Source organism: Nelumbo lutea, chromosome 3 (genome assembly GCF_056320005.1).
Source record: "Nelumbo lutea isolate HS-2025 chromosome 3, American lotus-T2T, whole genome shotgun sequence".
NCBI lineage: Eukaryota > Viridiplantae > Streptophyta > Magnoliopsida > Proteales > Nelumbonaceae > Nelumbo > Nelumbo lutea.
In genome coordinates this window covers 14,069,000-14,082,789 of record NC_142686.1, presented here as the reverse complement: position 1 = coordinate 14,082,789, position 13,790 = coordinate 14,069,000, and the positions used below count along the sequence as shown (strand labels likewise).

General features: G+C 36.3%; 1 protein-coding gene across 1 annotated transcript in view; it reads right to left on the bottom strand.

The window, feature by feature from the left end:
• The window catches only part of LOC148863085 (ABC transporter A family member 7-like), a 29,129-nt gene extending 21,875 nt beyond the window's left edge, over window positions 1-7,254 (bottom strand). Inside the window, exons 1-6 of the mRNA XM_088975972.1 lie at window positions 6,836-7,254; window positions 5,780-6,152; window positions 5,566-5,645; window positions 5,318-5,462; window positions 4,159-4,278; window positions 3,946-4,067 (exon numbers count right to left, since the gene is read on the bottom strand). Of these exons, the coding sequence (XP_088832098.1) occupies window positions 3,946-4,067; window positions 4,159-4,278; window positions 5,318-5,462; window positions 5,566-5,645; window positions 5,780-6,152; window positions 6,836-6,913 (918 nt within the window). The 5' untranslated portion in view covers window positions 6,914-7,254. The remainder of the gene's footprint in view (window positions 1-3,945; window positions 4,068-4,158; window positions 4,279-5,317; window positions 5,463-5,565; window positions 5,646-5,779; window positions 6,153-6,835) is intronic.
• Between the last annotated feature and the right edge of the window lie 6,536 nt (window positions 7,255-13,790).

Here is a 13,790-nt window from a genome sequence, read left to right as displayed (position 1 = left end):
TCGGGCACTCCTCTCTTCCATTGACAGTGTTCCTATTCCTACTCCAAAGAATGTGGCAGCAGCTCTCTTGGTGCTTTAATGGAGAGATGCAATGAAGGAAGAAATTAATGCATTACATAAAAATGGTACATAGGAATTGGTGGATCTTCCTAAGGGAAAAGAACCAATTGGATGTAAATGGGTATCTACAGTGAAACATTGGGCTGATGGAATAATGGAAAGGTATAAAGCTCGTCTAGTGGCAAAAGGGTTCACTCAAGTGTATGGGGTGGATTATGCAGAAACTTTTGCACTAGTTGCTAAGATGAACTCCATAGGGTTCTCTTCTCTTTAGCTGCTAACTTCAATTAGGACCTTCACCAATTGGATATCAAGAATGCATTTCTAAATGGTGATCTTGAAGAATAAGTGTACATGGTACAACCCCCTGGTTTCTAGGCTCAAGGTAATGAACAAAAGGTATGCGGGTTAAAAAAAAAAGGTCTGAAACAATCACCAAGAGCTTGGTTCAATAGATTTCCAAGTGTTGTACAATAAAAAGGCTACAAGAAATGTCAATCTGATCATGCATTGTTTGTGAAAAGAGGGGAAGGGAAAATTGCAGCCCTAATAGTGTATGTCGATGATATAGTTATCACTAGTGATTGGAAAGATGAAATTCAAAGATTGAAGGGATTTCTTGCTACTCGGTTTGAGGTGAAAGATCTAGGTCTTTTGAGATACTTCATTGGAATTGAAGTTGCCTGCTCACAAAAGGTATCTTCATTTCTCAAAGAAAGTATGTCCTAGATCTGTTAAAGGATACAAGAAAGTTGGGAGTGAAACCCGTTGGTTCTCCTATTGATCCTAATCACAAATTAAGTGATTGTCCAGGTGAATTCATCAAAGATGTGAAGCAATTTCAGAGGCTTGTAGGAAGACTGCTATAACACTACATGACTCGGCCAGACATTATTTATGCAGTGGGTGTTCTTAGTCAATTCATGCATGCCCCTAAGACCACCCACCTTGAAGCAGCTGAAAGAATTCTCAGATATCTTAAGAAATTCCCGGGTGCAGGTTTATTGTTCCAAAAGCACGAACATTTGAAGGTTGAAGTGTATATTGATGCAGATTGGGCAGGATCACTGGATAATAGAAAGTCTACCAACGGCTACTGTACCTTTGTGGGAGGAAATCCAGTCACTTGGAGAAGCAAAAAGAAGTAAGAATGTGGTGGTTAGGTCTAGTGCTGAAGCTAAATATAGAGCAATGTCTCATGGAGTGGCTGAAATAATGTGGCTAAAAAATCGATTGAGTGAGCTAGGATTTATAGTTGATGGACCTATGACTTTATACTGTGACAACAAGGCAGCCATAAACATTGTTTCCAACCCACTACTGCATGATAGAACCAAGCACATTGAGGTAGACAAGCATTTTATCAGAGAAAAGGTTGTCAAAGGGGAAGTGTATATGTAAAGTCTGAAGATCAACTTGCGGACATCTTCACAAAAGGGTTACATCATTTGCAGCACAATGATCTATGTGACAACTTGGGCATAATTGACATCTATGTCCCAACTTGAGGGGGAGTATTAAAAGGCTGTTTATAAGTTGTTTTTCTTTATGTTATGTTCTGGTCACCCTAATATAAATACCAAAAAGCTAGCACCGCCAGCAATAATTCTTGCTCTCAAATCTCTCCTTTCTCCTCTCTCTTTCTCTCTTCTCTTTTCTCTTCACTTCAACTTCTAGACTAGACAAACTATGCAAAGGCCTCAGGCCAATGTCCAAATTTTAACAAATTTGTAGTTTGTTTCTCAAAGAATACTCCTCATAGATTCTAGAAGATGCTCTATAAAATGCTCAAAATCCCTTTGGAGGCTAAATCTAATTCTTATGTAGGGGCCCCCATTATCACCGAAAGAGTTACAAAGAACACATTTACTCAGATCAAAGAGAAAATGATGAATAAATTGGCAAATTGGAAAAAACATTCTCTATCAACTGCAAGTATATTAACCCTCATCAATCCAACAACAAACATGATGCCTCAATATATAATGAGTTCCTTTAAAATCCCCAAAGATGCTATAGATGAGTTGGATAAAATTCAAAGATATTTTCTTTGGGACAATACTAATGGTAAGAAATCCCTCCACTTGATGAATTGGGAAAAACCTGCAATTCCAAAAGGTGGGGAGGTATGGGAATAAGAAGACTCCACTAGGTCAATGAGGCTAGTTTGGATAAGTTAGGGTGGAGGATTCTGAATGAGGAAAATAACTTGTGGGTGAAAGTTATTAAGAGCAAATATTTGAGAAGGGAAAACTTTTTGAACATCAAAATTAAAAAGGGGATCTCTTGGGCTTGGAAAGGCATCCTCCTCGCTAGAGATCTCATTAAAATGGGATCTCGTTGGCAAGTGGGTGATGGAAGTACTATAAACTTCTGGTTGGATAATTGGGTATATGACAAACCTCTAACTAAAACTTTGAACCATGGAAATATCACAAATATTAATATTAAAGTAGTAGAAATGATAGATTTTGAGAGGGATTGTTGAAAGGAGGACAAAATTAAAGCTGAGGTCTCTGAAAATGTTTGGCAAGACATTAAGACTATTCATATTGCCCCTAACTACATAGAGGACAGAATGGTTTGGGCCTAAGGGGACCTTTTCTATAAAAACAGCTTATTTGCTCAAATGTTCCTCTATTGCAAAACCAATTGGCAACTTCAATTGGCTGAATAACATTTGGAACATGAAATGCCCTCCAAAGATTAAGTTATTTCTATTTTTTCTACTTAATAATAGACTGCCTATTAAAATCCATTTGAGGAAAAGAGGATTTAATATTGATGGCTCTTGTAGTTTTTGTGGATTTGAGGAAGATACTAAACATATTTTTAAAAGTTGTGAACACACAAAGCAAGTTTGTCTTACTTTAAACACACCCTTGGAGGGCCCAAATGAAAATGAAAATCTAAGTGATTGGTGGACAAGAATGTACATTAAAAAAGAAAACAAAACTCTGTTCATAAAGGAAAAACTAGCTTTTGTTCTCTGGGTTGTCTGGAAAAATAGGAACTCCAAACCTTTAATGATGTTACTACTCCCATTCCAATAATTTTAGATAGAGCTCTCAACATGTTTATGGAAAATTTTGATGGGAGTTAATTTAGTACCTCTACCATATCTTGCAAAATTTGGAAATGAATTAGTTGGAACGCTCCAAAATATGGCTATATTAAAATAAATTTTGATGCCTCTCACAATAGTGATGGAAAATGTTCAACGGCCAATATTGTCCGGGACCATCTTGGTCAGGTACTAACAGTCAAAGCTTGTAAACTTGGTACCTGCTCTATCAACCAGGCCGAAGCATGGACTGCATGGAAAGCCCACGTCCAAGCCACAAACTACAGGGAGTTTCCTATCATCATTGAGGATATTTCGTCTCTTGTTATCTCCTGCCTCAAAAGAAAGGTGGATATTCCTTGGAAGCTGAAAGGTATTATCTCAAGCTGCCTACGGAGGAGAGATCTGATTGAAGGGGGTCTTTAGTATCTACATGTTTTTAGAGAAGCTAATTAGGCAGCTAACTGGCTTGCTCACGAGGCTCTTTCTATTCTTTTAGCATCTCATCTCTTCCCCCTTTTCTTCTTATTTGTTCTGATGAATTTTGGGGGCATACCCCCCCCCCCCCGTTGTGTTTAGTACATTTCTATTCTTTTCAGAAAAAAAAAACCACAATTTTATCATACAGAAAATAGGCCTACACATCAAGTGACGACTTAAATCCAACATGAGAAATTAAAGTCAGACTAATATGAACCAGAGATCAAAGTTCCAACTAAAACAACTTACTGAACACAGTGAGCATGAAAATTTTAAAAAATAATAAAAAAAAAAGATCTTAACCAGATGAACAGTAAGATTACAAAGTCCTAGACATGTACCATATTAACTGAGCGTGGAGCGCGCACCAAATTAGGAGGATTTCCATTGTCATTTTTGTAGGTTGAGTTGTACCATATGCTTACATTGAAATTATGTTCATTTGTGTCCAAGAAATCATAAGCTGCCAGGAAATTTTGAATTATATGTTGACCTCCCAGAGTAAAAATTTTAATTAAAAAAATGAAAAAGACAAGAAGATCAAGCAGACAAACCTGCAACAAACTCATTAATCTTCCTCTCTGAATTACCTTGTTGGTAACCCTTATATAACTCATCATTTACCTCTGAAGAACTATTACGCCATAAATGTAAACCTTGCACACATCTTACCTCTAAATCCATGAAAGAAAAGAAGAAGAAAGAAAGAAAGAAACAGTTCAGTACAGGAAACCTTGAACAATATTACGAGAGAGAGTCATCACATTAGGTTTCTTGAGATGATGGAGTTTTCCTAATTCATTAACAATTAGGAATAAATATATAGTGAAAATATCACTACATGATCAATGTATGGATGCATACCATTTAGGTGGGAAGCTAAACCCCCTCCTAAATGCCTGATCATCAAAACAGTGGCTGGGAGATTCCCTTGTTTGTTTGTTTGTTTTATTTTCCTGTTTCACCCTTCTATTACAAGACAAAAATCATCAACTATAACACAGTATCCAAGGCATACATGCAGGAGTGTGGCTCCACAGCAGATTGGATCCCACCATGGGGATCTCCAATAGAAAAAAAAAATTTGACCAGGTATATTACCTAAGATATATGATCAATAGGCTTTCTGATTTTACCATTTGCCAGCCCTTTGATCATCCTTCGAAATTTGTGTAAAAGGCCATTACCCAATGTTGGTCCCAAGCTATCTGGGGTCTTGGGAGGGGTGTATTGGATATGGTCCTACAATTTGGATTTTTTTTTTTTTTTTGCATAAAGTGGACACTCCCAGACTTGAACCAGCATTCTCACACTTGACAGAACAAGATTTTACCATTAACACCAAGTAATCGCCCCTTCAATATTTGTGTTTACAACTGTAACTGCTAGTTACCTATTAGTGGGATCTATTGCTGGACCCCAATAGGAATTAACCTTTGAGCACGTAAACGCAGATTTCATATTGGATTCATACAGAAGTTTCTATTTACATGCTTGAAGGTGTGGTCCTATTGGATCCAGCAAGGCAGCAATAGATCCCACTCAGGTAACCAGCAGATCCAAGTGCATAACTTGGATTCCCTTCAAGAGACACCAAAGATGCATTCTAAGATAGTTATGGCATACACCAAACATGGAATGTAGACATGAGATATTCTGGAGAAAGCAACAAATTAACGTAATCACGGATTGGTGGACAAAAAATATTTATACCTTGTTGCCTTGTCTCAGATGCTATCGGGTCCGGAACAGAAAGTGAAAAGTTTGGTGCACACTGAGATTGAATGATATAGACTGGAAGGCCTGAGAAAAAGGCTGGTTCAAGAAAATTGGTGATTTTTGGCTCTGTGTATGAAACCTGAAAGATATATATCATATTGGCATAAGAGAGTACCCATGAGCCCTGAAAGGCTTTCTACCTAATTAGCAAATATGGGTTAACAAAATAGGAGAAAACTGACCAGGAGAACACTGGTTAAACCAGAAAATATATGAGAGGAATTTGGAGAGAAAGTACCCATGAATAAATTCCCTGCCAAGCCTGTAAGAAGTTAACAGGTTAGGATCTAATCACATGATTCTTTTTTAACTCCTCAATCTGATAGTCAATAGAAAAGCAAAATAAAAGTATAAAACAAGGTAGACATGGAGAGAGAGAGAGAGAGGGAAACATACTTTGCCCTAGAGATTGATTACCCCCAGTGAGAATTATAGTTACGGGACAAGATCCTGTCATTTTGCAGGAGTCATCTGGCAAGTCTAAAAATGGAGTAAAATCAGTTCTAGAAGCACGAAAGTCTGGAGCTGGAACTTGCAGAAAAGGTGGCCAATTCACAGGATGGGGAACAGGACAAGTGAAGGCTTGATCCAAAGTCGAGTACTCAATCCCACACACTTTTGTCTCACACCTTGTGTCAACACAAGAGCAGCCACACTTGTTCTTGGGCTTATCCAGCTCATTATCCACCAAATGCTGGATGAGAACTAGTAGCAAACAGAGGAAAAATGGGAATGCTATGAGCCTGATATTTGTCCTGAGGTTTCGTTTCTGCAAAAGCAGAAGATTCTGGTAAGATTAATATGTCTGTGAAAAATGTATGAAAAAAATGCATCAAATTGAAATCCAGTTTCAAAGAGGTTCCTATTTCATTTGATCCCGTACAGAAATTAGGTGCACCGTATCCCAGTTCATGAAACTGAAACTTAAAAATGATAAAAATAAAAGAAACGGAAGAAGCACCGCCCCCCCCCCCCAAATCCAAAACCGGGATTTCTGATGATCCAATAACTTTCAGGGGTCAAGCAAATGAAAGTTTCGTCAGAGGAAGGATAAGCAGAAAGAAAATTATCCAGTCAGGGACACCTGCAGCGTTACATTTTTTTCCCTAGATTTGTTTTTTCCTGAAAACCGAACTGCACCTGTTTTTGTCTACAATAAGATTATGTAAGCAGAAAACTAATCCTGGAATGATACTCATAGAAAATAATTGAGTTACAGAAGAAAATAAGTCCTAATATTTTATACTAGTAAAAAAAATGAAACCAATTATTACTAAGCAGACAGGTCCAATTCGAAATTAAAGTGACGAATCTCGAAAACAAGAGTCAGTGAAACCAATTAAGAACATTCGAGAGAATTAAACAAGGTAATGAAGAAGCGGCAAAAATAGAGTTCAACAAGCAAAAACTTGCAAAACCGAAGTTCAACTAATCCAGAATGCGAAAAAAGACCTGGAAAGTGAGGTTCTTCCTGAGCAAGGCGTTAGCCTGAACCATGAAACTCGCAGGTCCATGGGATGAATCCGCCATTGATGTCTTCCCCTTGGTTTTGGTTTCTCTCTAGGCCAGATTTTCAGAATACACAAGAAAAAGAAGAAGAGAAAAGCTTAGGTGTTAAGCTTTCTGGTCATGGAACTGGTAACAGTGAGGAATAAACATGAAACCTACAATTTCCCGTCAGACTGCTCAAGTAAATCGTAGGTTTTGTGGTGGTTGTTTGTTCAATTTGTCTCACTCTTCTCCCTGCAAGCATGTGTAGGTCGTTAACTTAACGACCAACTGCTTTTATGATTTATCCTTCTAAACTCAGGACTCTTTCCATAAAGACTCAAAGGACCATAGCTTCATTTATTCTCTTTGAATTGCTTTCACGACTCAAAAGTCAAAATCATCGAAACTTTGAAGGCAGGCTATTGTACTCGTTACAATATTAGAATGTGACGGTTCTCAAACAGTGTAATTTCCAAGGTACTTCCCCTCCATATGTAATAGCTTTTTTAACCATATGCCATATACATATGCAATAGCTTCATTATTATTTTTTTTAAATTGCTTTCAATAGTCAAAAGTCAAAATCATCGGTACCTTAAAGTTAAAGGCTATTTTAATCACAGAATATTTAGAATGTGATGTTTCTCAATTGGCATCAGCAATGCATTCGCCTTACCCGAGAAAATGTTGTGTTTTCTAGTGCTACCAATAGGGGAGCAAGTTGGGCGCGTTTGGCCGGATTTATGGTCAACCCAGGCCCGGTCCTAAATTTTGGGTTTAAGGCCCAAGGCCGGTCCGAGCCTGAGGTTAAGTTTGATGAATCCAGTTCATCTTGTAATTTGATGTATTCAGGTTGAACTCGGGTTGGTCAATAAATTCATTCAAAAATTATAGATATAAATGTATTTATGCAAATATATATACATATATTTATGTATGTATGTATGTAAATATGTATACAAAATATTTATACAAATGTTATATATATATATATCTATATATATGTATGTATGTATAAATGTATATAATTGGGTTGGGCTCGCGCTACCTAAGGGCTAGGCCCAAGCCCAGCCCAAAAAATTAAAAATCCAATTTCTTGGGCTCGAGCCCAGCTCGAGGACCAAAAATCCAAGCCCAGCCCATGTAAAATTCCGGGTTGGGCCGGTTCGAGCTCGGGTTGGGCCTACCCAAGTTGCACCCTAACTACCAATGGCATTTAGAGTCTATTTGGTTTGCAATCGGAGTTGGAACTGAAATTAGAATCGAAATCATTTGGAATTGAAATCAAATGATCTATTCCTGATAAGGCCAAAACCAACCACTGGTGAGAAAGTGTCAACATACTACTGGGCAAAGTTTTCAATTGATGAGCTAACCTATCTTGACGAGCTAGTCTGGTCCTGACAAGTTACCAGCTAATCTGGTCATGACGAGCTACAAGCTAACCTGGTCCTAATGAGCTGATCTAACACCAACTCATAACATGCACAAGCAACACATGGTTGAGCTGATTAGAAGTGCCTACCACGTGCACACGTGTCAACCGAGGGTGCAACAAGTGGACTGAGCTCTGACCACATGTGAGAGACGTGATGATTCTTGGATGAAGCCCCTCTCATATAAATAGGTGAGCGTGGTAGTACGCTACTATGAACAAGGCATGTCAAACACCTCGACACATGGAGCTCACCAGCTCCCCCAATGAGCTCCCCAATTCATCCATACAAGCTCTTCAGCTCATCACATGGAGCTCACGAACTCCCCCTACAAGCTCTCCAACTCTCCTTATGAACTCACTAGCTCTCCTCACAAGCCCTCTAGCTCTTTACATGAGCTCTCACCTCATCCCACTAAGCTATCCAGCTCACCTTATTTTCCCTTGGCATTACTAACTTAATTGTCAGAGTACACGTCCCTGAGATCACCAGGGCCTCTGACATCTATTATGGTTGCAGGTCTCTCTTAGTAGCCGAGGTGTCGAGACAAGGTGCTGAGCCAATGTGACACTCCAAGATGAGGTGACACCTTACTCCAGCAACTTTCCATCCTTGCCCTTGTGGTTAATTTTGATCCACATCAACTCCAATAGTTTGTTTGGTTCAAAAATAAATGGGAATGAGATTTCGATTTCACTCAATTAAATTGTTGGAATTAGAATAGCTCATTTTGATTTCGATTCCTGACCCATATTCTTGTGAACCAAATGGGGCCTTAGTCCCACAATTGGTTTGGGGGAAAAAGTATAAATACATATATGTGAAATACAATATATATTTAATATATTTATATTTGTATTCTTCCCAAATTAACCCTAAAGTAGATTTTCCCAATTTATCTTAAATCAACTTGCCCTCATTCTCCGTAAAGAATTAAATAAGGGTCGACTACTCTTCGGGGGTGCTCTTTTTTTGGATTTTGAGAGGGGAGAAAGTTGGTCAATGGAATTTTGGTTCCCATGGACCAAGAATCCTATATTCATTTTTCAAATTTATGTAAGGATCGGAGCAAGGAAATTTTGTTTTTCTAGGTATCACTTGTAAGTGATACCCATCTCCTAGGTGGGTAAGTAAGTTTCCCACCTAGGGAGAAAATTGCTAACACTTGGACCTTATTCACTTTTCAGTAAGTTATTTAGCTGGGTAAGTGCAGTTATCTGGGTAAGTTTTTCTTGGGAAACACTTACCCAGGCAACTGTATTTACCCATGTTCTTTTATTCCCCAATTAAAAAAGAAAATGAGCATTTTAGCCATAAAAATCCATTATTAAATGGGGGCATTTTTGTCACATTTAAGTGTTAGAATCTTTCCCCCCAAGGAAAATAAACTTTCCCTGGTCTCCACATTAATCTGAAAAAAAAAAAGAACATGGTATTCTTGGTCAATGGGAACCAAAATCCCATTTACCAACTTTTCCCCTCTCAAAATCTAAAAAAAAAGAATGCCCCCTTTAATAATAGATTTTTATGGCTAAAATGGCCATTACCTTATTTACTTGAGAAATAAAAGAATATGAATAAATGCACTTACCTATATAAGTGTTTCTCAAAAAAATCTTACCCAGATAAGTTGCACTTGCCCGGGTAATTTACCAAAAACCAAAGAGGGCCTTCATGAAAAATAATTTATCCGCATAGGAAAAGATAATTCAAAATTTACTTGAAGGATATTACATTTTGAGCTCTACAAGTCTTTGCAAAAGAACACGGCAGCGTTTGCCCTTAATGGCTAATGCATCAATAAGCGTGGTCAAAAGCGAATGCCAAATATGCCTTTTGCAATTTATTTGGTGTCAAAAATGCCCTTATCAATTATATATGTTTGCATACAATATCCCAAACAAGCAAGAAAAAGAGAAAGAGCGAGAGATGGGTCGCTCTTGTATGGCCAACATATGATATTAGCTGCAAGAAAGAAAGAATTAATAATAAAAATGCAACTTATTAATGTGGCAAAGGTGGCTACAAAAATTTTCACGTCTCTAACTTTCTTTCATTAAAACACTTCCAGTATTATGTTTTTTTGCATAATAGATTTTTCGTTAGGCTGTGTTTGAAATTGGTGTAAAATATCATCAGTGTAAAAGTATGATGACGTTTTACAGTTGTATTTTTGAAAAATGATATGATTGGCATAAAGTTTTATATTGTTTATTGGTGTAATATAAAATTTTACATTTGGTGATGTTTTACACTGATTCATGACATACCAAATACACACAAAACTGAACCAGAATGAAATTTTACATCGACCATGATTATACACTCCCTCCAAACCGATATAAATGTTTACATCATTCTTGATTTATATCAATTCCAAATACAACCTTAAGAATAAAGAAACATCTCATTTATTGGTTGAAAGCTATCCATGCAATGAAAGAAGAATAAACCCTCTATGCGGCCATTATCATATTTGATTAAATTAGTAGTAATAACTGTCTCTGATGATAAAGGAAAGGCCAAGAATGGTCTGACTTGCATAATTTAATACTTTCCTAGAACCATTCTTTGGATGTATATATGTATTTATATGGTCAATATTTCTTAAACATTAAAATAAGTTTTAATTTTTTAATAATTATTTAAAGTAAAATGTTTACTTTCTTAAATTTCCATGAAAGTGGACGTGGATGAGGACTAGGTTCCATACTTCCACCGCGACTTCCACAGTGTAATACAACTTATCCAAGAAAATTAGATTTCATGTCAAACATGATTAATTAATAATGTAGCTTCTAGGAAATCACTTCGTGATGAAACAGTCGGCATGGCCATGGGAGAAGACAATTGGAACAGAGATTTAGTTATTATTTATTAGTTTGTATGACAATGATCAATATTATTAATTTAGATCTACGCCCTACAACAACGTCCCACAGCTCCATCATGTATTGAAAACATCTCTTAATAATAATATCAGAATCAATGATGTCATTATCGCAAGATATTTCCAATACACAGCAAAAATGTATGAGGTGCCGAGGCGCAGAAGTGAACCCTTAACTTTCAAATAAAAGAAAAAGACATTCAATCCTTTAGAAGTTGATTAAAAGTTTGGAATGCTTTCATTAAATGACTTGTTTATGTAGCGCATCCATCTTTGTGAACAATCATAGATGAGTTTAAGTGAGAGAAAATTAGATTATTGGAAGAGATGTTCAAATATTTTAAAGCTTAATTTCAAGTGGCATTTCTTGCTTCAAGCATTAGGGCCCTGTTCATTTTTTCAGAAAGTTATTTATCTGATCCAGGTAAGTGTATTTATATTCTTTTATTTTACATATAAATACCATAATGACCATTTAACCATAAAAAATCATTATTTAAGGGGTAATATTATTTCATCCAAATAGAACCGACAATCTTGACCTCAAAGTGGATTGAATTGAGGGTTATCCGTTGGGTCATTTTATGAGGGGCTGCAGTAGAAGAGACCATGGTTTTTAAAACTGAACCGGTTAGAGGTCCAGTTATTGGTTCGAACAGTCTGATCGTTCAATCCGAACGGTTGGCCCGTTTTGACTAAAAAATTAAAAATTTTAAAAAACTTAAAAAGGTCAAAATCATTCGAACGATTCAAATAATTAACCGATCAATTCAATGGTTTACTAATCAAAATCAACGGTTTAAAAAAAAAAAAAAAACAGAACTGATCAAATGATCGATTCTTGGTTTTTCCGATCTGACCATCCGGTCTGGTCCGGTTTTGAAAACCATGAAAGAGACTGATGGCTCACTCTACCGAAAACTTACATCAGTCATGAGTCATCCCATAATTTTCTAAAAACAAAAACCTGCTGCCCTAGCTTATTAAATCTGGAATTCTTGTCATTAAACATTAGTATTTAGACACCCAGACAGTATAAACTAGGGGCTTTCATGATTGATGGTTTTCACTCCATCTGAGCCCCGAGATACCAATTAATTAGGTCTTGGCTCCAATATTCTTTTTTTTATATCTTTCATTAAGCTAGCTATAAGTCCCAAATCCAATTAGTTGGCCAGTTCTAAACGTGGTCAAACCTTAATGTTAAGTATATTTATTATGAAAAAATAACAAGCGACTGAAATTCAACACAACAATCTCCTCTTACTCTTCTTTGGATATCAGAGTTGGATTAAACTAACAAAAGAAAGTGTTATCTGTAGAATAAACACTACATATTCATGCACCATTTCCGAGGCAACAAAGAAAACTTCGGGCACAAGAAACGCTATAAAAAGGATTAAATTAAGAATTTACACGAATTTTCGACGCTATAAAAGGATTATTTTAAGAATTTACATGAACTTTGCACAAAGACAGAATTTTAGGTACAGGCGTACAGCTCATACCTCTTTATCTGTTGTAGTAGCTTCTACCACACCACCTTAGGCTAATTTTGGAAGGAGTATAATAAAATTTAAAAATTTGTATTATCTTTTATGTATTTATGCTCTATATATTTACATTTGTAATCTTTATAAACATAGATTTAGGGATGTAAATAGAGTGATTTTGGGTTAGATCCATCAAAATCAAAATCAATTTGGGCGGACTAATAAGACCTATTGAATTTCACTGGTTAAGATTTAATAGTCCAAAGTATTTATTGAACTAGATTGGACCTGATCCATCCGTAGTGGATTTATATTGAATTAGATTGGATTGGAACCAATCTAAATTAAAACCAACTTGAACAGATTGGATGGTCCAGATATTGAATTGAACTGGTTTAAAATGGTACAAAATATTCATGGGATTAGATTAGACCTGGTTCTTTTATAACGGATTCATATCCAGTCCGGTCCAATTGACACTCTTAATATTCCTAAGACATCTTTAATTGAGTTTAGAGAGTAACAGCCCAGCTTCTGCTACAATCCCAACAACAAAATTATACATCTATCTCATTTTCATTGGACTGCATGGATGAGGTGTGTCTCCAAATAGTAGGGGTGTTAATTGACCGGTTTTGAATTGGATTCAATCCAATCCAGACCTTATCAAATTGAATTTGGACAGTCCATTATAATTATTGGATTGGGCCAATCCAAAATAAATTGGTCCATATTCTTATTGGTCTGAATTGGACCTAAACCAAATTTCCAATAATTCGATCATTAGGTCAAACACTTGTCCAATTTGAAACCGATCAAAACTGAAGCCAGCATAAAATCACTTTTATGAAAGTACTTTTACGAAAGCACTTTTGTGAAAACACTTTACAAAAGCACTTTTATAAAAATAATTTTATGAAAGCACTTTTACAAAAATACTTTTACGAGAACACTTTTAGAGAAGCAATCTTATAAAAACACTTTTATGAAAGCACTTTTACAAAAATACTTTTACAAAAGCACTTTTATGAAATCACTTTTAAGAAAGAACTCTTACGGAAGTAGTTTTATAAAAGCACTTCTATGAAATTACTGAA